Source organism: Manacus vitellinus, unplaced genomic scaffold, assembly GCF_001715985.3.
Source record: "Manacus vitellinus isolate BGI_N305 unplaced genomic scaffold, ASM171598v3 scaffold_8_pilon, whole genome shotgun sequence".
NCBI classification, from domain to species: Eukaryota; Metazoa; Chordata; class Aves; order Passeriformes; family Pipridae; genus Manacus; species Manacus vitellinus.
In genome coordinates, this window is record NW_021940864.1 from 18029853 (window position 1) to 18053910 (window position 24058).

The 24058-nt window shown below is 39.1% G+C and overlaps 1 protein-coding gene across 2 annotated transcripts in view; it reads right to left on the bottom strand.

Moving 5' to 3' along the window:
* Nucleotides 1-10264: 10264 nt before the first annotated feature.
* ZFAND3 (zinc finger AN1-type containing 3) overlaps nucleotides 10265-24058 on the bottom strand; it is a 135535-nt gene continuing 121741 nt past the window's right edge. For both annotated transcript variants that reach the window (XM_018085191.2, XM_029965039.1), the window contains exon 7: nucleotides 10265-15843. In XM_018085191.2, coding sequence (XP_017940680.2) covers nucleotides 15689-15843 — 155 coding nt within the window. In that variant the 3' untranslated portion in view covers nucleotides 10265-15688. The remainder of the gene's footprint in view (nucleotides 15844-24058) is intronic.

Genomic DNA, 24058 nt, shown 5'->3' on the forward strand with positions numbered 1-24058 from the left:
GAAACGTGCGTGCTTAGGAAATTCCTCTTGTGAAGTCTGTGTTCCTTGCTTTCTGCCGTGTTATCCCTGGCTTTAATCTAGAATCCCAAAGACTTTGTGGTCTAGGGAGATGTCTTCCAACCCAAGGATAATGGACATGATATAAACATGAAGCTGTGCTTTGAATGAATTAAGTCAGGATGACTTAGAAACACTGGCTGTTGGTTTGTTCTCTTCCTGCCTAGTGACCATACAGAAAGCTATTTTTGCACAGGTAAAGCAAAAGAGGGGTGACACTTTGGGTGACTGCCATTTAACATCAGCAAATGTGGTATTCCTTTTGTGTGCCTTGTTTGCACATTCCAGGACACATTTCCCTGTTGGTCTGTAATATCTGTGTCACTTCCTGATGCAGTGAGATTTCACAGCCATTTTAGTGCCAGTCTGCTGTCATAAGCAGTGCAAGATCTTGCAGCTGTTGGTCTCTTTGAAGATGTCACTGGATTTGAGGATCCAGCTGAAAGGCAATCAGCCAGAGCTGTTAAAAAGACTACAGAGATCCGAGTAGTGCTTTGTTTGGCCTGCTGGCTGGCTGCCACAGACTGTGATTCTGCTAACTTTTGTGAGGTAATACAGGTTCAACTCTGGTCAGTTCTTAGGTAAGAGAATGCTAAGGGAAAAGCTTGTGCTGCAAGGAGTGTAGTCCTTTGATGGAGGAGCTGGCATTCCTCTCCCTTCAAGGGCAGACAGCACTTTGCTGTGATAACGGGGATGTTGTCCTTCTGGAAGTGCCATCATTCATGCACTACATGAAAATTGCATTTGGTTTATGCTGCAGTTAAAAACTTCCCAAGGCACTGAGATTCTTATTCTGCATGGCCTGTTCAAATTTCCATGTAAACAACTTCAGTGCTGCCTCCCTAAATCTACATTCCTATGATAACAAATGTTTGAGGTAGTATGTGTGTGAAGGACTGTGTTTGCAAGAGGAGAAGAATGCATGTGAAATATTACTGAAGTGCTGGTGATAAATGGTAGTTTAGTACAAGATTTTAACTTAAACCATGTGGAAGTCATTTTACTTTGCATTTGCAATGGGTTGAGAGCATATGAGGCCTTGGCTACTGTTGCTCATTGGACAAGCCGTAATCCAGGGTACACCATATTAACCCAATCACTTTCAGTTCCATTCAGGATGGAGACAGCAATTTCATTTGGAAATGATTGGTTTTTTTCGTGCCAAAGAAATGCGCAGTGTTGACAGTGTGCTCAGAGGGATAGTGATTAATCTGTGTTTAATCCACACACTTGATGATTTTCCTGTGTGAAAAGGATTGGGCTTTGTTTACTTCTGTGTAGGAAACTCAGCAGAAGAAGAGTGTTCTTTGTATTCAAGGTTTCCTTTCTGAAAGAACAAATCACTTGTGACTGGGGCCCTTTGCAACTGAGGCTACATCTAGCACTAAAATTTCAGTAGTAGAGTGAATGTTTGGATTTTTCTAGTGTAAAGGATAATGAGATGTTCTGATGCCTTGTATCATCTCCAAAGGGCAGATCTCTGATGCCTGTGGCATTCTAAATGCCACGTGAAGCTTTTCAGTTCTCTGATCAGGAATTGTTGGGCACCTGGGCTTCGTGTGGGATTTCTAATACTTCTTTGTTGCATTTAGACTGACTTGACTGCAGAGTCACAGCAAATATTTCTGATGATATTTTAGCATTTTTGCTGCCTTTTAAAATCTAAGATGAAAAAGAATGTAATGAGCCACCTAATCTGTGCAGTCCTTGCTCTCCCTTTCTTACATGCAAGAGGAACTGCTCTTTTTTCCTCTTGCCACTAATTGACTTGATCTTCCCTTTATGCTGCTGAATCTAAGATGCTGCTATGCTCTTGGATCAAGGAGGAAAAATGGCATGTACAAGGTAGATCAGTTCAGCTACCGCTGGGAAATATGTACTAATTACATTGATTTCTCACCTGTACCTTGAATGACAGAATTGCTTGAGAGACAGAGGGTGGGGGCCCAAGATTAACCATTGTAACTAAACTTGCCTTTGAATAGGGAACCTTCTGGGTAATTTTTTTGCCTGCTTGATGCCTGTTTTACAAAGCTGTGAAATGATTCTAAATGAGAGAAAAGAGCCTAGCCAACATACACCATCTCAGATGTCCTATTTGGATGGTGGGGAGATAAGAGAGATAGAGGAGTGCTGCATAGCTGTAATTAATAATAATAATAATAAAAATCTATTTTTGTTATTCAATAAGCAGTTTTGTTTCATCTGTTTGGGTTCAGCATCTGACATTGACTGGCTTGTGCAGTTTGACTCTGGACTTCTGGAATTCTGATCTCAGTGGAAATGTATTGGAGAAAACAGAAATGGAACAAATTAGGAACCAAAGCCATTCCCATGCTAACTAATTGAATATATCTATAAACATCAAACAACCCCACAATTGCTGTTGAAGCTATTGCATGCAACAATCATGAAAATTCTCAAAGCATGCAGATATAAAACATGTTGGCAGATGGGAAAGGAAGCTATAAAAAGGGAGAGCTTTTTAAAAACATTTGGATTACAGGTTTACACATCTCATTTAAAAACAAACAAACAAAACAACAGAACTGTTATGCAAACCATCTCCCTCTAATTCCTGCACAGTGTAGTCAACACATACCATTTACATTGTACAGTAAAGAGCAGCCATTCAGAATGAGCCAAGTCACTGCCCAGGTTTTAAGACCATCTGTCCAACTGCTCAACTGTCCATCACTGGAGACCCAGCATTACCTCTGGGCTCATGCAGACCTGCTGTTATCTCAGTTTCTCTGTTACTGTCATTTGTTGACATCAAGAAATGGAGGTTATGGAAGATTATCTACATGACTAAGTGCTACCTTATTGGCAGCTGCCTTCTGTCTAGCTATTTCTTTGCAAAAGGAAGAAGAATATTGTCTTCATAGCTCTTCATGGCTTATTTTTAAGTTGTGCATCAAATCTGACAACAAGAATCCGGGTTTAACACTCTGAATTAAATTAAGCAAGCTCACTGTTCCCAGATCTCCTGTTTATGCTAAATGACTTTTTAGTTACCCTTGGCTGCAGAAAATTCATTATCTTGGGTATACTGTAGTAATGCAGGTTGGGCACATCAGCTGAGCTGTACTAGTTCTTGTACACTGTTCTTGTTTTTTTATTTATTTCTTTTTTAGTAGATGGAAGTGGTACCAGATGCAGGTCTCATGCAGCAAAGGGTACAGCTGCTTAGTTTCATCCCCTTTGTTTCTGATGAGGTGTGTTGTAGCAGTGTAGCAGTGAGGAAGAGCTGCCTGCTTGTCTGTACCGTTGGAACCACCTATACTTTCTCTTGGAACAACATCAGCAACAAAAGCTATTCTTCTTAGTTAGAAAACCTTTAGCAGGAAAGAGCAATAACATGGCTAGGGAAACTCCAACAGAAGAGAGAGTCCCTCTCCCTTTCCACAAGGACAGAGAGATAAGAAAGGGAGAATTTGCTCTGAAACTCTTTTTACTGGCTGCCCTACCAAGTACATCTCAGTTTTTCATCTATTTGAAGAGAGGGCTTATTTTAGAGCCTAATAAACTAGAACATCTCCTGGTTTAGAGATTGAGAGCTTGTTGGTGTACTTTGATGTGCTCATTTGAAAGAAAAGGTGGGGAGTAGTTCCACATGAATACTCCAGCTGATTCAGGGTCCTGTCACAGCCTATTTTTCTTCTCTCCTTTTACTTTAATTGGACAAATGAAAAATAATGAAGAGGAGACATGGAACAGGCTACCTGGATCAATAAAATTGTCAGTTTGGCTGCATCAATGTAATAGGCAAGGCTAATGGCATTTGGCTAAATAAATGGGTATGTTTTGTGCAGCATTGTGGTTGTCCAGAGTGCTTTAAAAGCAAAGATAATAACAGAGCTTAGCAGCTGCTGGCCAGCGTGGCCTGGTGATCTTAGAGCAGAAGAGACCTTGTCCAGTTTTCAAGAGGAAAGGGTCTTTATGCCAAAGCAGAGAGTGGGGCGTGAAGCTCAGAAGCGCAAGGCTGGGCACAGTATAGCTGCCAAATATAAGAAATAACACAAGATTTTTCTGAAGTTTGGTCAGTGTTGCTGCTGCTCTCTTTGTTGCACTGTGATAGTGTGTTGATACTGCCTGTACAGGCAGGAGATCTCAGCACTGGATGTGCCCAGGACCCACAGGTCTGGATTGGTGGCAAGGATTCAACCAGACTTGCTGTAGATAAGTACAGCCCTAACACAAGTACAGCCCAAACAGCTGGCCAGGTTTGCAAGCCAGCTTGAGCAATGCCACAGCATTCCTAGAGAGGTTTTCATTAAATACCAGTGGAAGATGGATGAATCTTAATGGTCAAACTGCAGGACCTGCTAGTTTATTTAGGAACTACTTTCATTTCAGCCACATACCACAGGTTTTCACAGTTATTTGATCTCTTAATTCTCAGCTTTAGTTCTTTGCTCCTAAATGTGGCAGTTCAATACATTTTGTTCACTGATCACTAGATAAATACAGATGTGAAATTGAAGTGCTACCAAAGACCTGATCTGTGGGAGAGGTAGCCATGTGAGATGGGGGAGAATTTCTACTTCCAAGGCTGCTAAAACATAAATGAAAAGAAAGTCTTTTAAACCCTAACCTTCAGGTTCTGGGTTTACATTTTTCATGTTCTCCTTCAGGACTGATTTTATTTATATTTAGGGTCACACACTTACTTTATTTTCTCCTACACACAGGCCATTCTGAAATTAATACTGACAGAGTCTCTTAATAGTCTGCATATAACACTTTTCTGCATGTATTTCAGTGCTTTACAAATAGGATTGCATGCTTCGATCCCTTTCCCAAAGGGCAAATACCTTCGGGAGGAAGGACACATTTACCACCTTACAAGCAAAATCAAATACCCTCTTAGTGTGAGAAAGGGAAGAACAGTACTCCAGCTAACCTTAGGAAACTTGAATGGCTTGTAAGAAGTCAGACTAGTGTAGCCCAGTCACCTTGGCTATTGACCTGTTCTTTCAGTAATCTTCCTGTATCTATTTGTTTTCCATTTCTTGTGAAATTAGTTCAGCATGGAGCCAGATACTTTATGTTGGATCTTGACGTTGTGCAATCACTGATGCAGGACTCAGAATGAAATGTGGCAGAGATTTACTGTTTCTGTTCCTGAGGAACACTTTGGTCTTTTAGCCAGAGGTTGGGTCAGTGACTAAAACTTGCTTCTGCAGGAAGCTCTGAGTCCAAGATGATAAAATAGGCACTGTCAGTTCACCAAATGGAGGCTGGTTGATGCTAATTTTAGAAAACAAAGCAACTTCCCTTGTTGCATGCCAGGAGGACATTCCACCTAAGTTTTGCATCCCATTCCACCCCCACCAAACTTTCCAGAACCATCAAATACCAGGACACCATGCAACTTGGGATCTAAGAAGGAGCCTTGTGTGGAGCGTGGGTGTCCCTTCACTGATCTTCACTTGACAGATCTTCAGGATCTGAAACAAGAATTGAGGGATGGGGAGAGGGAAGGTTTCATCATGGCCTTCAACAGTCTGAAGTAGTATTGGGACTCCTACTTTTTGTCCTTTCTCTTTCAGTCAAGGCTTTCAGTCAAGCATTTGCCACAGTGCTGATCTGCCACTTGTCCGAGGAGAGAAAGTGGGTGGATGTTATTGCAGAGGAGATCTTAAGCCCTTTCTGTTGCTGGAAGAGAGGGTCTGCAGAGTGCAGGCAGACCATGGCCAAGTGGTGTAGGGGCAGAGCATGGAACTAATACAGGAGATGCCTCACTAGCTCCAGCAGTGCACCAACGCTGTACTGCCAGTATTGTCTTACACATCACTGCCCTTCTGTCCTGCCTATCTACCACAGATAGTGCAGGAAATGTCACAGTGACTTCACAGTAGCAGGGGTTTGTACCTTTTTCTCTGCAGAGGGACTGGTGCACAGGTCTCGACCTGGCCTGGCAACTCTGAACTTCTTGATACTGCCTGTGACTTCGGTGTGATGAGGAGCTTGTGTGCCAGTCACACTGGGGATGATGTCTCTCTCACTGGTTTGACACAGTATGGACAAACATAGAAATGGAGCTTGATTTTATTATGTGGGTGGCTGTGGACTGTAACTCAGAGCTGGCTACCACAATCAAATAAATTTGGGATAAGTGAGAGCTTTAGAGCCCAGTATTACTTCTCTCTCTTTGCCAAATTACATGAACTAATTGCTGAACTGCTTGCAGGGGAAGGCTGTCATCTGTGATGAACTAATGCCTGTGTGAGACTGTCCTGTGAGCATCGTAGGCTGGTTGCAACTTGAAGAATGTGACTGTGTTTCATATTCTTGAGAAGGAAAGATCTTTTTTATTTTTTTTGGGGGGGGGAGGGGTTGTGTGGTGTTTGACTAAGTCTTAGTTGCTTGGCTTTTCACCAATACAAAGGAAGTTGTTATGCTTCTTGATAAGGCCTATGTGCCAGCAGAGAAAGTAAAACAAAAGATGGTTAGAACAGCATCATGTAAACCCATTATCTGTTGCAAACCTTTGAAGTTCAGCTGCCTTCATGGACTGCAAGAGTTGGCGTGCAAAGCTTGTACTTTTATTTGCCTGGCTCTGCTGGCACAGACAGGGCCCCAGCAGCCACAGATAGCAGACCGAATAATTTGTATGTAACAGAAGCACGGCACAAGGAATGTGTCCCCTGGCTGAAGTGAGAAAGTCACTTCATCACTGAGGTTTTCTTAAATTGAAGACTATTTACCTGGTAGCTCTTGACTAATATCCTGATGAATTCTGTGCAGAAAGAGTTTACACAGGTTCCTTGGAAGAATTTGCTATTTTAGATTTCTCTGTTTTTCTATATTTAGGCAATCAACCCCTTAGCCATATGCTCTAAAATAAAGGATGAAAATTAGACATTTTAAGACTTAATGCTTTCCTTCTTCTCATATGCTCTGGAGTAGCTGTTATCTAGTAATGGAATTACACAGTATCCACAAACTGTAGTTCACAGTTAAGCTCTCTCAAACAGAAAATTACACCAAGAAATCCATAAATAGTAAGAACAGCAAGGGTCAGACTGTCTTACCATGAAGAATTATATGGTGCAGAAAGCCTATTACCTTTTGTTGTTTCTGCTGTTAATGCCCCAATCTCGACTCCATGGAGCTTTCTGAGAAAACAGAAATGTAATGTTGTATTTGAAATGCATTTCCACATCAGAATTCTATTTTGGTACATTTTACACAAAATTGTGGAATTTTTATAGTAGATATTTAACTCTGATATGTTTTATCTGCAGACTTCTCTCAAAATGATTGATCCTCCTTGCCTTTACTCTAGAAAGATGCTGAATGTTGGCTGAGGAAAACTGATCTGTGTTGATGTTAAGTGACTGAATCAGGGCTGGTGTGAAATAAAGGCATTAATCTTTCTGCCTTGCTGGATGCATTCAGACTGTATAGGGCCTAACATTTTTTTGCAGTTCCTGTGGAATGATTTAAGTTCCATAGGCTTGTTGAATTTTCTTACCTACCTTTCTGCTACCAGCCAAAGGCTGGTAAAAGAAAGCCACCCCACAATGCATAATTCAATCACAGATCAGCACTGTCTTGTTTAATACTTTTATCTCTTCATAAACAATTTTATTGTTTCACACAACAAACATGGTTAGAAAGAGCAGGTATAATATACAACTTGATTGCCTTCAGGGACTCATGGATAGGTTCTGTGACTCCTGAGATCTTCCAGGGCTTGGGAGAGCGGAGGCACCACCCCAGCTGCTGAGCCCATGGACAACTGGCACGTGCATGCAGCCGAGGCAGCGGAGTTGGCTTTACCTTTATCATCCAGACGGAGATCAGCAAAGGCAAGGAACTGCTTCTGATTCACGTAACAAGTTTGACTTTGGTCTACTTGACCCATGGTTTCTGTGTCTATAGAATCTGCCTCTTTCAGTAGCTTTTAACAGTGGAGAACTGTCTTCATGAAGCTTGATGTAAAGAAACTAAACAAACCCACAGTATCAACCACATGCTAATAATCTTAAATCAATCACTGTGATTGATGTTTAGCACTACTTGGCAAATGAGTGATAGCTTAATATTTTATCCACAGAATAACAACATTGGGTTAAGACTGGCTTAATGGAAAGGAACAATTAAAGGCAGAACAAAGGGAGTTTTTTATTCTTGGCCTGGATGGGTATTTGATACTTGCAGAGGTGGTATTAAACACTGCCCACATAACTCCAGTGGCTGCAGTATCAAACTATCCCTAAGGTTCCTCATATTGAGAAAGTCCACAAGACAGTTAAGAGAAAGGGAGAAGGGATTTAAATTGGAAGTAGAACTCAGCCTTAATGTTATTTGCTACAGTGTATTAAGACATCTCTAGGAGTTTCATATACTAAACAGCAGCAGTCATTTAACACTTCAAAATTAACATTTTCATTACAGATGGAAACAGCTACCAGCAATACAAGCCTCAGTACCTTTAGATGTGGTCATCTCTACTGTTATGTTGTCTTCACACAGACTCTGCCTCTCAACATGACAATTTAATGTGGAAGTGGGCATTATAGTTAATGAGGGAGATTTTGCAAAAGGGATGATGGAGAAAGCCTATGAAAATCACAGCAAATAGAGAAATCAAGGCCTGCATAGGTACTAGAACAGGCCAACAGGTTAAAGTTTCAAACAGCACATAGGACTTGCTGCCTCAAGCAGAGGCAAAGTATTGCTATTGAGGTAGCAGCTGAAATACAGTCAGCATGACTGAGCTGATCCTACACACACACACACTTCCCTTCACCCTTCAGAGTTCTGTGCCCCTGGGACAGCGTGACACACGCTACTGAGAAAGATCAGTAACCCAACTGTGTGCAGTCACTCAAACCTCTCAGCTGTTAGGGGGGTGTTTTCAGTGGAATTGCAAATGGACATAATGGTAGTTCCAAGACTAAGTCTCTAGCAGTTAATAATGATTAAACTACACCTACTATTAAACAGGCAAATTGAGATATGGGGACAAGCTACATCTCCCCAGAAGACAAGCCAGACAAGGACTGATAATATGTGTGTGGGTGTGCAGGAAGTGAAAGCTGGTTTTAGTCCAGCAGCATAATTCTGCTACAGCCATTTGATGTCCCAGGGGATTTGTGTGTGTTTATGTGTCCGTGTATGGAAAGATCCATTTGGAAGTATTATTTTTGAGAAGACCTGAGACCAATCAGTCAAAAAGAGAAAACAAGTGGTATGCAGTGTGACTTGAAAATAGCTGTATAGCTGTAAGCGCTGCTTGTCTGATGAGTATTTCCACCTAGAGAAATATTGGGGGGTGGAGGGGGAAGGTGTAACCAAGGGTAAAAAGTCTGCTTGCAGACAGAATAAAGGTTACACCTCTAGCACATGACAGACTATCCAAATGAGCAGGATTCATGCAAAGCTGATATGGGTGGATGAGCTAAAACATTTTTAGGCAGCCATCTTCTTAGCACTCTACTGTGGACAAGAACAGTTGTGATGGCCACAGCAATTAACTTTAACTTATTGGAGCTCATCATCTTCCTCATGCTGCTGCTAAATGTAGTATGTTAAAAGATGCCTCCAGAAACTGGGGTAGCTGAAGCTTTCAGGAATCTAAACCAAGCGTATATAAGCACTGCAGGAGAAGGTGAGGGGGAGAAGACAAATTACTGCTGGAATGAAGAATGAATTTAGCTTAACTCTAGCTCAGACTCTTTTCTCCTTCCTCTAAGAGTCTTGCATTTATTTGCTCCTTTGAAAAGCTGAGAGATGAGACTAAATGTTTCAGGAGCTAACAATGAACCTTTCATTTAGCATGCATAATACAGCAGTGCTGATCATGCAGGCCTCTTTCAAGGGATGATACAATGCTGTGCCTTTTTTTTTCTTTCTTTTTTTTTAGGATTTTTTAAGGCTAAGAGCCCCTGAACAATCTAGGAGGAAAAAATCACCCCAACATTTTCAAGTGTTCCTTCTGAGAACCCTAAAGAAAGCTCCTTCTGGTGTTGCACCTCTGATGTAGAGTATGACTTCAACACTTCACTTTCACAGATGTCAACTTTTTTTTTCTAAAAATCCTCTAGTTTGAATGTGGTTTTCCATCCTCCCTGAGCATGCTAGTAGAGGAAGTGTCTTCTGCAACTCAGAAAAGACTTGAGGGGACTAAGCAGCAAGGAATCAGTGGGTGTCATCTGTCCTTTTGTGTGAAGGGAGAGCCAACAGACAAGAGTAGGTCTCTATAATTTTATTCTCATTACTTACACAGTCACTGCACCGTGCTACAAGTTATTAACTCACAGCATCCTACTGCACGTTAGGCTTTGCACAAACCCAGCAGAAAGGAACATTCTGCTTATGCTTAAACTATTGCCATCAACACTTGCTACTATCTGAAGAACAAAACCCTTTTGTTAGAGGATGCAGTTATCATCATCTTTAAAAACTATATATAATTTCAGTAATCTTTTCCTAATGCTTCAGATGCATGTACTGAATTTGAAATCATTTACAGTTAGTCTTATAAAGTTCTGCTTGTTTTTCTTCTAAAGAAAATAGCAGCATATTGCAAAATAGGAAGGTCCATTAGTAAAATATGTAGTTATTACTAAATAATCCATCAAAAACGTTTTCTAATTATGACGGTCCCATTTAATTTCTTTGCATATAACATGTTGCAGACTGGACTCAGACACAGGTATATTCACAAAGATAAAGCAAAATAGTTTTCTGTATTACCAAGTCAAAAAAGTTGGTGCTGTTTGGCAAGTAATTATCTGCCTCTTTACTGTTTTATGATCTGAGCTGAATAGAAGAGGAAGGTGGATGTGATCACTAAGCACTTGGCACCCTCTGCTTTTATGCCTTCTTTCCTCCTGACTAACTTCAGATTGGAAGATGAGGTGTCCAGAGTTTATGGGAAGGTGTGTTTGAACAATATCACAGAACTGCAGTTCAAAATCCCCATAGCTCAACATCCAGAACAGGTAAATTGTGTCTGCATTATGTTTCAGTTAACTGAAGAAATAGCCTGACACTGCAGTAAAATACAAGGAGGTTATCACTTCTATATACCAACATCTATATTTTAATCCACCCAGACTGACATGCAGGGACTTGTAAGAACAACAAAGTTGATGTTTTTTTTTTCCTGTGGGGAGTACTGAAAAGCCAAAAAGAGGAACATTCAAGCAGAACTACTTTCAAATGCCCAGCTGCACATGCTGACTGCCCCAACAAAAAGGAAAAATGAATGAAGACTAGGAAGAGAGTCCTTCTCACTGATGTCTTTCAGAAGTGGCTCTTCCCACCAGCAGCAAAGTTTGCTGTCCCAAAACAGCTGCTGACAGTGAGAAATAAAGCCCACTATTGCAAAAGTTTACCATGTAAAGCGTACACTGTAAATACTTTTGAACAATTTAATCTTATGCACTCTTTTTGCACCGTGGTCCTTTGTGCAGTAAAGTGTGTACAGACACAGTCTTAACTAAGCATTAGATTATTAACTGGGTCCACTAGAATTGTATCCTTACACAGCAGCTCCTGCCACAACAGTTTTTGAGTTGGACCACAGCTTACTAATGTTTATATTATTTTTGTTCTGTGTGCAGAATTCTAATCAGGTATTTGAGTAATGAAATAAACCATCTGTTGCCAGTAAATACAGTTCATTTTAAATAGTGTGATCTTAAATGTTTCCATTTGTTTTCTAGGTATAAAAGTTTCCAGGAGAACACAAACTTATTTCCACCATGAATTGGCTACAAGCTCATTGTTACATTAAGGGATTACTTTGATTAGACCTTCTCTTTGCTGTTCCTCTGATGACTGACAATTTCAGTAACTACAATACAACAAAGAGAACGTTAATTCATTTGTCTGGGCACTTAACTGTCTGCACATCAATTGCGAGGACAGGTGCTGTCAGATATTCCACTGGCACATTGCTTGGAGTCTATTATAAAATCTGTATTTTTATGACTCCGTTAGTATCAGTTTTCCTCCCCACTGTGTCTCTGTACTGAAATAATTATTGTAAGATAACAAAAAAGTGCTTTTATCTCCTAGAGATTTATATCTAAGTTGTAGCATAATCACAGAAGGAATTGCTGATGGCAGAATGAACTGACCACCACAGAGAGTACAAAACTAAATATAAAGAGGACATTGTATTCACTAGGCCAGGGGATTACAATTTAGCCAAAAGAAAAGTCATGCAAAATTCAAGTTTTGAATGTATTTATCACTTTCCATTGAGTAGATAAAAGCAGTTAATATTACTTTTGGACTGCTACAATTGCACCAGGACTCTTTTCAGAGTGTTGCCTGTGCACTACTGAAGAGTAGCTCCTGTTCTCAGGTACCTCATGTTACAGTTACACTGATGCTCATTCAAGACACTGAGCTGCTTCAAAACAGAAATGTCTGCAATTAACGACAGGCTCTGGCACAGCAACCTTCACGGGCAATTCTTGTTTATCCTTGAAGCCCTGGCTCACAATCAGTTGTAGGTTTGAAACTTGATGAAAAGGCAGAGCTGTTTTATGTAACTTACCTTTACTAGAACACAGCCATCTTGTTCAAGAATCATGAAGAGTTTTATAATTGAAAGTACTCCATGAATTTGAGAAAAAAATGCATGTATGTGTCCCATGAATCAGGCATAATTTCAATTCCAAATAATTTTCAAAATTGTTTTTAAATAATTATTTCTATATTCTCTCTCCCTCTAATACACTAAATTGTTTTTTTAATTAGCCTTGTGTTTCTAGCATCTAAATGATTAAGAAACAATAGTTATTCCTCTATTTATCCATCAGGAATACAGCTATTCTAGGTGAAGTTGTCAAAGTGCATGAAAGAATATTTAAGAGATTTTAATGCCAATGATACAGCGTACAATATGCATTCGATGTAGAGAGTATGCACAACTTATTCACTTGGCTACTGTATCTAACCTCAAAGTTAAATGGACCACATTGGCTATAGTAGATTTGCTTATAAAACAAACCACTAAAACCCAGCAGGCACACTCTCCTTCCCTTTCAAGCCAGCAGAAAATCCTGTCCACCTTTCCCCAATTGTAAATTCAGCTTGAAGTTACTGACCGAATGTTGGTATTTTCTCCATTTATATTTCTTACATAAATTTACAGCAGAAGTGGTGCAAAATAGCATGACCTGTTGGAATAGGCAGAAAGGAATTCAAACTTTAATCTGATTGGTTTAATTTTTTTTTTAGCATGAGGAAAAAGAATAAAGTTACAAGGTTCTTTTAATATTTTCACAATGTTAAACTAAAACTGAGCTCTAGGCTACATGTGTAAGTAAATCTAGAACACAAAAGGGTTAAATAAGATCTTCTTTTAAGATACAAGAACTTAAGCTTTCTTTACGTTTAACAAACTTCACAGAACAGATACTGCAAAGGAACAACCCCCTCCCCAACTTCTTGCTTAAAGTGAACATTGTCCATAATTCACATAAACTTTTAGTGTTCTCTCAAGAGCCACCTTGAAACCATCTGTGCACTTGTAATGAGATTAAAGAGAATATTAAGGAGGAACAAAATAGCATCTTCAGTATTAATGCAGAAAAGTCTTGTGTATCAATCAGAATGCCCATCGAATGCTAGGATAGGATTTTGTATGAAAAGAAAGTGCGTATCACAGCAGCCGCCAAAATTCATGTTATTTTAACTCCTCAAAGCAAATGTAAATAATATTCTTGGACAATCCCTCTCACCAGGACCATTTCCTGAAAATGCAGCACAGTTCAGAAGATTCTGCTGCTGGTTTCATATTCTTGAATAACAACAACAAGAAAAAAAAACAGCTTGCCTTTTGGATAGCTTGCATTTATGATGATGGGACACTTCTGATGGTTAATGCTAATACAGTCAGATGCTGTCTGTCTGGAGAGACACACATATATATATATTTATAATCTCTTTTTAATTAGTTGTCTCCTTGTTAAAGTTCCTAACTGGCTACCAAAGTAACAATATAATTTGGCCTATAATGAGTTAATTACCTGTAACAAGTAGAATGGAGGATGACTCATACAAGCTCACTCCCAAAACACAGGGGTTTTTCAAGTGACATGTCACTTCACCCCCTCGATGTTTTAGATCTGCCCAGTATTTGAAGATGAGACAGTCTTTCCTTCCCTCAGGTTTTCTTACAAATTTACCCACTTGTTAATAACTTACTAGTAGACTGAGAAGTTAAATTCATTCAGGATTAAGCAGGGCGACATCGGTACAGATCCTTTTTACTTGCAAAACCCCCATGTGCAGCAGGAGACAGCCCGATTATGAAGTCTGCATTTTGTTTCCAAACTGACAAAACTGGTGCAATTCGGCTCAGCTCAATGTGACACACTGTAATACAGAACCATAGGTCTAACCATATCCAGAACATTCTACTCCATGTAATGCTTTTCACATCCACTTGCTATACTTGCTTTGCGGGCAGAGATTTTCTTGAGAGCGTTCAGCTGCATAGAAGGAGGGCTGGTAGAGCCCATTTGATTATCTCATTGACACTCTGGACGTGAGGAACACAAACTCATTCTGGAAAAGGGTGTTTTACAGGTTGTTCCCCAATACTGTTACTGAATTCCGTTTGCTACAAAATGTCCTTTTTTCCCCAATATATAAGTCTAGCTACAGAAAGTCAGTCTGTAGAATCCAGCCATGGCTACTGTGCTGTGAATTAGCCTTATTTGATCAATTATCAGATACCTGCACTTAGCAAAAGGCAAACAAGAGCCAATCAGGTTTCGGCCGGTGGGAATGGCTGCACTGCTCAAGGTACGTGGAACCTGTTCACACAACGCGTAGAATCTCTGTGGATGCCATGTAAAAAGTATGCACCATTTACTGCTCCGGGATGGAGCTGGCTTTAAAGTGAGATCATAATTTAACAGAGAAGAAAGAAAAAAAAAAAGAAAAAAACCCAAAACCCTGATAGGTTCTTTATAGTAAGATACATATAAAAATTTTTCATAAGAATCTCTGTCCCCCTTTCTTTTTGGCTTCCTGGGAAGAACCAGAAAGGTGTTCCTACCCCAACAGAATCCCTGATGCTGGTGACACTGCCTAACTCAAAAGCCACACGCAATGAAGGCACGAGTGACCAGTCAGGTCTTCTGGGCTTAAGCAGCTGCGGTTGCTGCTCTTAGTAGTATTTCACCTCCTCAGGATTCACTAGCAGTGAAGAGGTGAAAGGCTGCACATTAAACAGTTTGTCTGAAAGCCATGTGCATAGCAAACTTTTACACCAGCTTCTATACAACTATTTGTTTTAACTCTGCAGCTGGAATGTTTCCAGCATAAGGCTTTTAGAGTGACTCCAGCAATAACAGAAGCCTTTGGATTTTTCTCGCTTTTGTTTAAATCCACTAGCCATACTCAAAAATAATATTTCTCCGTTTTATTTTTATACGGTGGCTAGCAGGCACCTTAGTAACCAGCCAGAAATCAATTTCAACCACCATCAACCCCTAAACTACAGTACCAGGACGGTTGGCTAAAGAAAGGAAACTGATTGGCTGTAGTCTGAAACTTGCCTAGTACAAGGTGTCTGGCTGACTTTGTCCTAAATAAGGCTAACATTAGTGAACTAAGAGAACAGCATTTGGTTGCAGTCTTGCACTCAGGAACATCCTTCGCCAATGCGTTGGCAAGATCTCCCTACTTTCCGATCCAGTTTCACCATTTTCATAATGGCTTCCTCACGCCCACGCCCCATGTGGTCAAACGTGCAGTCATGTTGTTCGGGCAGGCGATGTAACATACAGAACACGTAACCTGCCGTGGAGAGGGAAACAAAAGATACAGTTAGGGACTTGGCTTCAGTGGTGGAATCTTACCTCAGTCAGAAGTGAAGGATCCCCACCCACCAGGGGATTACTCAGTTCTCAAAAATTAATGCCACCTTAAAGTTTTTACTTGCCTTCCTTACAGGGTATTAATAAATATTTGATCATTTACTGCATTTTGCTGATCATTTATCAACACAGTACCAAAGCTCAAGTCATATCAGATTTGTGGGGGTTTTTTGTCATCCTCTCTTCTTACAGAGGAAGCCTCCAAAATCATCTAAGTTAGGTATACACAGATAGTAACAAAGCTAATGCTTTTGGGTTTTGATCATCTTCACTGAAATCATGTCTACTTTTAAGCGGAGTTGGTTGTCATTTCTAAAATTCATGCCTATGGTACTCTAGGTTGAACTTCCAAGCAGATATTTAAGTCAGAACTGTTAAATTTAGGCACCTTTCTTCCTCCTCACTGCCAACACTGGCAGCGACTGCAGGAGAGTTCACTGCTCCTTCACTGTTCCAGTTTTCAGAAGCTTCTCTTCGTGAACCATTCTGACACTAACCACAGGGGGAAACAGGCATTTGACACAGGGCCATGTCATGCCACATCATCTTGCTCTGTAGCTGAAAAGATGTAGGTTATTTTCTCTTTGTCTAAAGCTAGTCAATGTTATCCAGCTTTCCAGGGAGCATGTGACTTAGAAACATGTCAATACTTTTTTCCTGCAGGTGAGGAGGGCATCTTCCAGAGCTACCACTTTCTAGCCTACAAAGGAAATCAGTTTTTTTCTTTTTTGTCCATAACACTTTGTAACAGTAAAGAAATTGCTTCAAATTTCCTACTTCCAAAAGTAATGTTAACTAGCAATAAGTAGTATTAAGATGATACAAGAGGGAAAACAGTCACACAGTTAGAGGGCTCATGCAGCCCACTGCAAACAAAACAAAGTATGGTATTGCCTCTATGTTGTGATATTTTTACTGTCTGATGGTACAAAGGGCAACATACTGCCTCTTACTTGAGTGCTTTACATTACTGCTGCTCCTCGAATGCTCAAAAGATACCAAACCCACAAAACTGTGGTATTGGAGAGATGGAAAAGGATAAAAATGAGTGAGTGAATAATTGTTTGCGCATATACACACACACACACACACACACATATATATTTATATAAAAATACATGTATTTCAAGTTCCTGGACTATAAAACGTCAACTGCAGGAGAGAACAACAGGCTACCTTTATATTAGGGTGATTGTTAAAAAAACAGAGAGGGAAAAAAGTATCACATATGGAATTATTAAAAAAAAAAAAGAACAAGAAAACTGGATTTATCATTGCTCTTTGTTTCAGTAGCATCAGGCTGTGAAAAGACATGACTTATCTGTGGCTGGCTTTGAAACTCAGTTCTAGGAACAAAGCAAGAAAGGCAAGTTTTCTGTATTGGTATATACAATTCAGAAATATGGATGGAAGCATGCAGATTGAATTGATATGTATCTTGCCCCTTGTGATCATTGCCTCCCATCTCAGTCTGGGTCATACCACACTCAAATGTGACAAATACCTTTCCTGAGGTGCCAAAAATTCAAAGTCTGATTGTTAAAATGAAAACATCCTTGGACTGTAGGTTCAGTACTGAACAGGCATTTCACTCAATTCTTTCTCACATGGTCTGAAGGCTTCCCTTACTTCTTGAAATAAAATTTCAAATTGCTGAATCAATGTCCACTGCAGGTACAAGAATACATAAACACCTAACTAGATGAGCTCAAAAATGAAGTTCATCAGCTTATCTGCAATGAATGTGCAAGAAGTAGATGCACAAAACCCTGCAGATATGGACTGGGCAGGAGGCATCTCAGTCCTTTATATGTAAAAACTGTTTTTTAAATCCTGATGGTTTTACAGATCCTTTCCAAGTATATGTAGAAATGCCATCTAATACTATCTAAAAGAGACCTTGAAAATTTATACAATCTTCTACATTGCTTCAGCAAGACCCTTTTGACAGTTCTATAAATTTAGTAAAAAGGTACATATACAACATGATTTATCACTTTTGAAAATGACCTTTCAATTGCCCCATCTTCTCACCTTCTACAAAGCCTCTTGTCTCTTGCAGACCAGCAGAGCTTCATGATATTTCTTTCTACATTGCCACCCCCAATACAATCTATTCTGTCCTTTGATGTATGTTTATTTCTTTTTTGAACACCTTTTAGTTTTTTTTAGAGCATGTTTTCACATAGGAAAATCTGTAGTGTGTACTACATTTATTCCATGTGATACATTATTTATTTTCTCTTAGTCAAGTGTTTTTTATGCAGAATTTCCATAACTGTCCACAAAAAAATGACAGGTGATTTTCATTTTCCCAGAGTATGGGAACAGCATTTCTAATTTCAGCAACTAAATAATCTAAACCTGTTATTAATATCTACATATTTAAATATGTACTGCTAATTAGAACAGACAGTACCTAGTGAAAGAATACCCAAGCACATTTTGAATGTTACTAAAATAGTTTTGCATATATTGGCTGATCTTAAGGAAGGGGGTTTATTCTTTTTGAATTAGCAATGCTGATCTTCTGGAAGCTCCATTTCCAAAAAGAGAATTCAGATCTTTAGTCTCATTGCTTCAAACGCCTACGTCACTTCAAGGATTGGAACTTGTATTTTTGTATGTTTTATTTGAAATTTAAAGGACTTTTAAACACTGTTATATAGTAGCTAATTGAGTGACAGTAGTTCTGGACATTTTTTCATTAGTTCAGAGTGGATATATTCAATTAAGTTATTACTGCTATATTCACTCCTTACTTCTTCATTGCTTTGGAAATCAGAAAGGACATTCTGTGGTCTGCGTGTGCACAAATGCCTGATGTCACATCAATGCCATCAGTTTTTACAACAGTTCCGTTATTAACTTGTGTATTCTGGGGCAGAAGACCAATATATGTACTTGTATTTTGATCCTTAAAGCCAATCCACATTTAGAAGCGAAACATTTTCTCCTGAGAACTCTGTTTTTATAGTTATAAAGTAAGTTAGATAAATGAACTCCTGCAGTGCATTTGCTGTTAAGTTCATTATGGGACGGTATCAAATACAGGTTGTCTCCTCTACAGGAATTTACTGAGAAATGCTTCTTTTAGCACACTATAACTAAAACACAAAATAAATAATGTTCTGCTAGGGGAAAGAGCACTGGAAAAGGGAATCCATCTGCCAACTAAAGTTCGTTTACCCAAGTCATCAACCAAAACCATGCCAGACTTCCACTCCAAGCATAGAAGATTTCAATCTAGTAAATGTAATAATAAATCTCACTGCACTGCAATTGTTGTTTTCTGATATTAGAAGTAAACTATGAATCACCTACTCCTCAGGTCTCCAAGGCAAACATCTTGGAAAAACATTATGTAGTGCCTCAAAACATCTGAGCTCCTCTGAGCACCCCAGAAACTACTTCACAATACATCATCAAAAATTCACTTCCATTTCATCATCAGAGCACAAATGGCTGAAGCCATAAAGCAATGCACTATCTCTGCCTTATGGAGGAGTCATTCAAAGGAAGCTCAAGATTGCATACAAGAAGCTGTGAAGTTGCTTTCATCATTCCTGAGGAACCTCCTGGGAAAGGGCAGTTGGAGAGGACATAAAACAATATAGTCTCCCATATGCAAGACCAGAGAATATCACAGACCTACAGTTTCCTGTGCATGGGTGATGATGAAAAATGATGGCATATTCTTCATTGCTACATTCAAGAACACTAGTTAGATGGGAGGATGGAATGACAATAAGCAAATGTTTCAACTCAAACCTACACTTAATTTTTAAGTTTTTGTTTTTAAATTCTAAAATCAGTAAGCAACTTAAATACCAATAAAATGATAAGTGAATATTCAGAAAAAAATTAACTAAATAGCATATTAATCCACAACACAAAAGTCAGATTGTAATTTTTGTGGGCCCTTGATTTTATTTGAATTTCTTTCTTTTTGTTAACTCAACAGAAAGTAGTCAGACTTTTTGGAATGTGGCACAAATGCCTAGCAATTGGCTTACTGCAAGCTACCAGTGGAGAAGCACAGCACACTGGTGGGACTACTCTAGTGGATGTCCTTGGCCAGGCATGGAGGTTCCAGACTTTGCTAATGTACTGCTGGAGAACTTCCCACTGTTACATAAAAGATATAATAAATATAATGATCCCTATTATGTGAATAGCATTGTGACAGAAAGGAAACTCCTTTTTCTCCCACCCAGAGATTCTGGTCCTGATCTCATTGATAAGACATTCAGAAAGCTGCTAAAAGAAGACAGATTGGTTTGAGTGCATGGTTTGAAAAGTGGTGAAAGTGCCAAACAAACTTATTAAAGATTTACACAGCTTACACATTTACAAAGTGACTATAAAGCATTTAAAAGCATCTCTGTTGGAAACATCTTCATATATGTTACCTAAAAAGTTGCTGTCTGCTGCCACAATTACTCTGATATTTAGTATATTCATACTTTTGTTTTTGAAGTATAGGGAGCATATTTGGACTCTGCTACACAGCGCATGTGTCACATGGATAATTCGGCAGCTCCATCTACCAAAGAAAACTGAACCTCACGTATGTAGAGGTACATTTTTGTGCTTCCGAAAGCTAAGCCATTCAAGTATCACTGCTGACAGGAAAAGACAAAGCCCTTCATTGCCAAGTACCATCAATCATCTTAATTATTCATACTAGACATTTATGTTTTCATTGCATGCACTAACTGCTCTGAAGGTTTAGTTTTCTATACTACAGTGACTCCTCTTGATTCCTTCAAAGAAACTCCCACTAGTAGGTAAAAGAAAGTGTAGTCAATATTACCATAAAAATCAGAGATTCTGGTACTTCAAAATCAGCTTACCTGCCCACTCGTATTGGTATTTATCATTTCCATTCCCAAGGCAAAAGTCAGAAGTTCAAAACTGTCAAAATTTGCAGCTTACACCATTTTCAAATTTTATTTAATAAACAACCTGTTAGCATAGGGCCCTATACAAACCCTATTTTAAAGCAGTCTTAATAATGACACAGAGATAATCCTGTGCAGAATTCTGAGCTGTGTCCTTTGACTTCTTTACATTCTTCACAAGATATTTTACTTCTCTTGCAAATTTGAAATTCTAATCAACAGATGTTCAAACAGAACTGAAAAACATCTTGTAACTTAAGAGTTGAAGATGCTGTAAAAATTCTCTACCAAAGATACATAATCTAACAAGGTATGTCTGAATCTATAAGCAGATTTCTGTGCAAGAACAAATTTGAACATCTCTTTCAAAGATGAACGTATCTACAGGGTATCACACAGCACAGCCACACCAGGTAGATTAGCCAGCAGAGGAGATTAGCTCATGCCGCCATACATGCTGCTGCAGCACTGTTGAGAATAACTGGACATCATTCTCTGAAGGTGTCTAGTAATCCCCAAACCAACATTTATGCATCTCCCCCATCCCTTCAATTGGAAAAAAAGAATTTAATATGTTGCAAATTATACTAACAATAAAGCTATTTTTTAAAAAGTGTGGGAGGGAAATATTCTTTTCTTAAAGACATGAAAGAGGTAAGAAATAAATGGAAGAGTAGAACAAATAACTACCAAGATACAAAGCAAGATCCTAAAGGCTTGCACATAGAGTAACTCAGAAAACACTTGCTCTCTGGTTTTCAGTATAATCCATCTTGCTCCCCTAGTGTTCTGCAGATTGTGCAAAAAGAACATGCAGTAATGGAAGGACGTGAAAGAGCACTATCGTCCAGACTAGCAAAACGTCCAGTGCAGCTTACATGCACTGCTGTTTTGCAATATAAATATATTCTAGCTTGCTGATATCTTGTATAATTCTCCTTCTAGCATGTGCTCTAATTACCTCTTCTCTTCTATGAGGAATGTTCTGCACTGGCATTGTCAGCTTTCATTTCACACCTCAAGGAAGTTTCAGTTTTACTGACATTTTCTATCAAACCAAACCAAACCCCACTAAGCTAAACAACAAACTTTTAGAAATAAGTGAGCTAAACTCTTTCCCTTTCCCAGTTTTGCAAGTTGTCATGGACTTTGATTAAGTGCTAAAGGAGTTCAGAATAACTTGTTTGGGAATCTTGGTTGTCCTTCATTTCCAAGGGAAGTAAGCCACATTATGGTGAAGCTTTTTAACCACATAGATGTATTTATTAAAACTCCACAAAACATAGCTTCAGGCAGTCCTTTCTATCATTTCCAATCCAAGATGATTAGGTGGGGAATATTAACCTCTAAGTGCTCCAAGTTAGAAGTCTCTATATATCAATGCACATTACCTTAAACATTGCTCTCAAGGCAGTTCAGTTCCACATTCCTTCACAAAGAGCACAGCTGCAAAAGATTCACAAACCATACAGCAGAGAGAACAGTACTTCTCCTATTAACTTATTTTTCTAACCATTTGCTATGATCACTGCAACTTACCTTTCAACATTTCCTTCTTTATATAGATCGTTGCTACTCCTGACTACCAAAATGATCAATAACTGAATCAGAGAGAAAAGGAAAGAGGTGGCATAAGACACTTTAGAATGTTTTGTTTACTCTGCCAATCTGTCCCTGGAACTGGATGTGAAACTTGGGACTTCCATCCTGCTCTTCAGTCAGCGATAATCTCAGGTTTCATGGTGGAAGCACGCAGCTCTGTGGTCTCTCTGATGCTACATAAAATTTTATATCTGAGACTCAGGGTGCTCATGAGATGCTACAGATTCATTTTGTATTTCTACTACTGGGTTTATGCTTGGGAGTAAAGAGGGGAACGAACTTTTTTTTTCCCTTTCTTCCTTTATTTTTTTTGTCTGCCACAAAGAGGGTAAAGCAATACATATGCATTTACATTAGAAATAAAAAAAAGCTATTTGTGAAAAGAACTGCCCGAGAAATGAATGGAAGAAACTGTATACAAAAGAGAGAGGACATAATCTTAATACTGTTACAGCCACTGGACAGGTATGGTTAAAGATTCTGCAAAAATTCCTTAGACTGCAAGGAAAAGACTGTATTTCCAAGTTTAGTCATGTATAACCTGTGTTTCAAAGTGTCTTCTGTCTATTTTCTTTAAGATCATAAGCCTGGGAAGCTGCTTTAGGGAGCACACAAGAGATGCAGTTTTACACTGTAGAGTCTCTGCAAACAAACTACGTTTTATCCCAATTTGTGCTAATTTCAAATATACTTTCCTATTTATCTTATTACTTGCACAGAAAGCTGTCAAACTATTTTTTTTTACATTAAATGTGACATAAATTTTGAACAGAGAATTTATATCACTTGAAGACAGACCACACGCTGTTTTTTGGGGGGTTGTTTTTGAATTAACAATTCCTAAGGAGGTTCTACATAAGACACTACTCTATTCCTTAACTTTGGAACTAAGAACAAGAACTCAAAAGAAAGTTTCCTCCTGTTTCTTTAAAGACAGTGTATTTAGAGTGGGAAAAATTAAGATATGGCACTCTTCTAGACTCAAGTACTACTTTTGTTCTAGGAGATACTAACTCCACAGCTCTCCACATCAGAGAGCTTGTTCAGGAATAGAACTGAGGTTTTCAGATTATTTCTGAATTTCAAAGAATCTTCAAAGAATCAAAGTCATTTTGCTGTGGGTCAGGTCTGACTGAATACTGCAGGTCTCAATCAGGATTGTATCTCAGTTATGTCATGTACTAGAAAAAAAATGGTGGTTAAAACTTTTGATTTGGACCAAATATTTTTCTTGCTGTACAGAACTCATGCACACATAAGTAAATAATTCTAAATCACAACTTCTTCACCCCACTACAGACTTGTGAGTTAAGGCCAATATCTACTGGGGACAGACTTAACAGAGCAATTTAGGTTGATTACTCCTACAGATACACCATGCAATCCATACTCACTTCTGAACTGCTTAAACCTCAGCGGTCACTGACCTACACATTTGATCTGTAGGCTCCCCTTCCCATCTTATACACTGTCCTCAATTTCTCGTCTGAGTTGCAATCCACAGCAGCTGGGCACAAGCAGTACTTGTTACACCACAAGCTGACTCACCAGCTAAGAACAAATGCTGGGTTACTGCTCTTGTGAAACGTCTATAGAACTGAGCTCTGATCCCGGTTCATCTATGGTAAC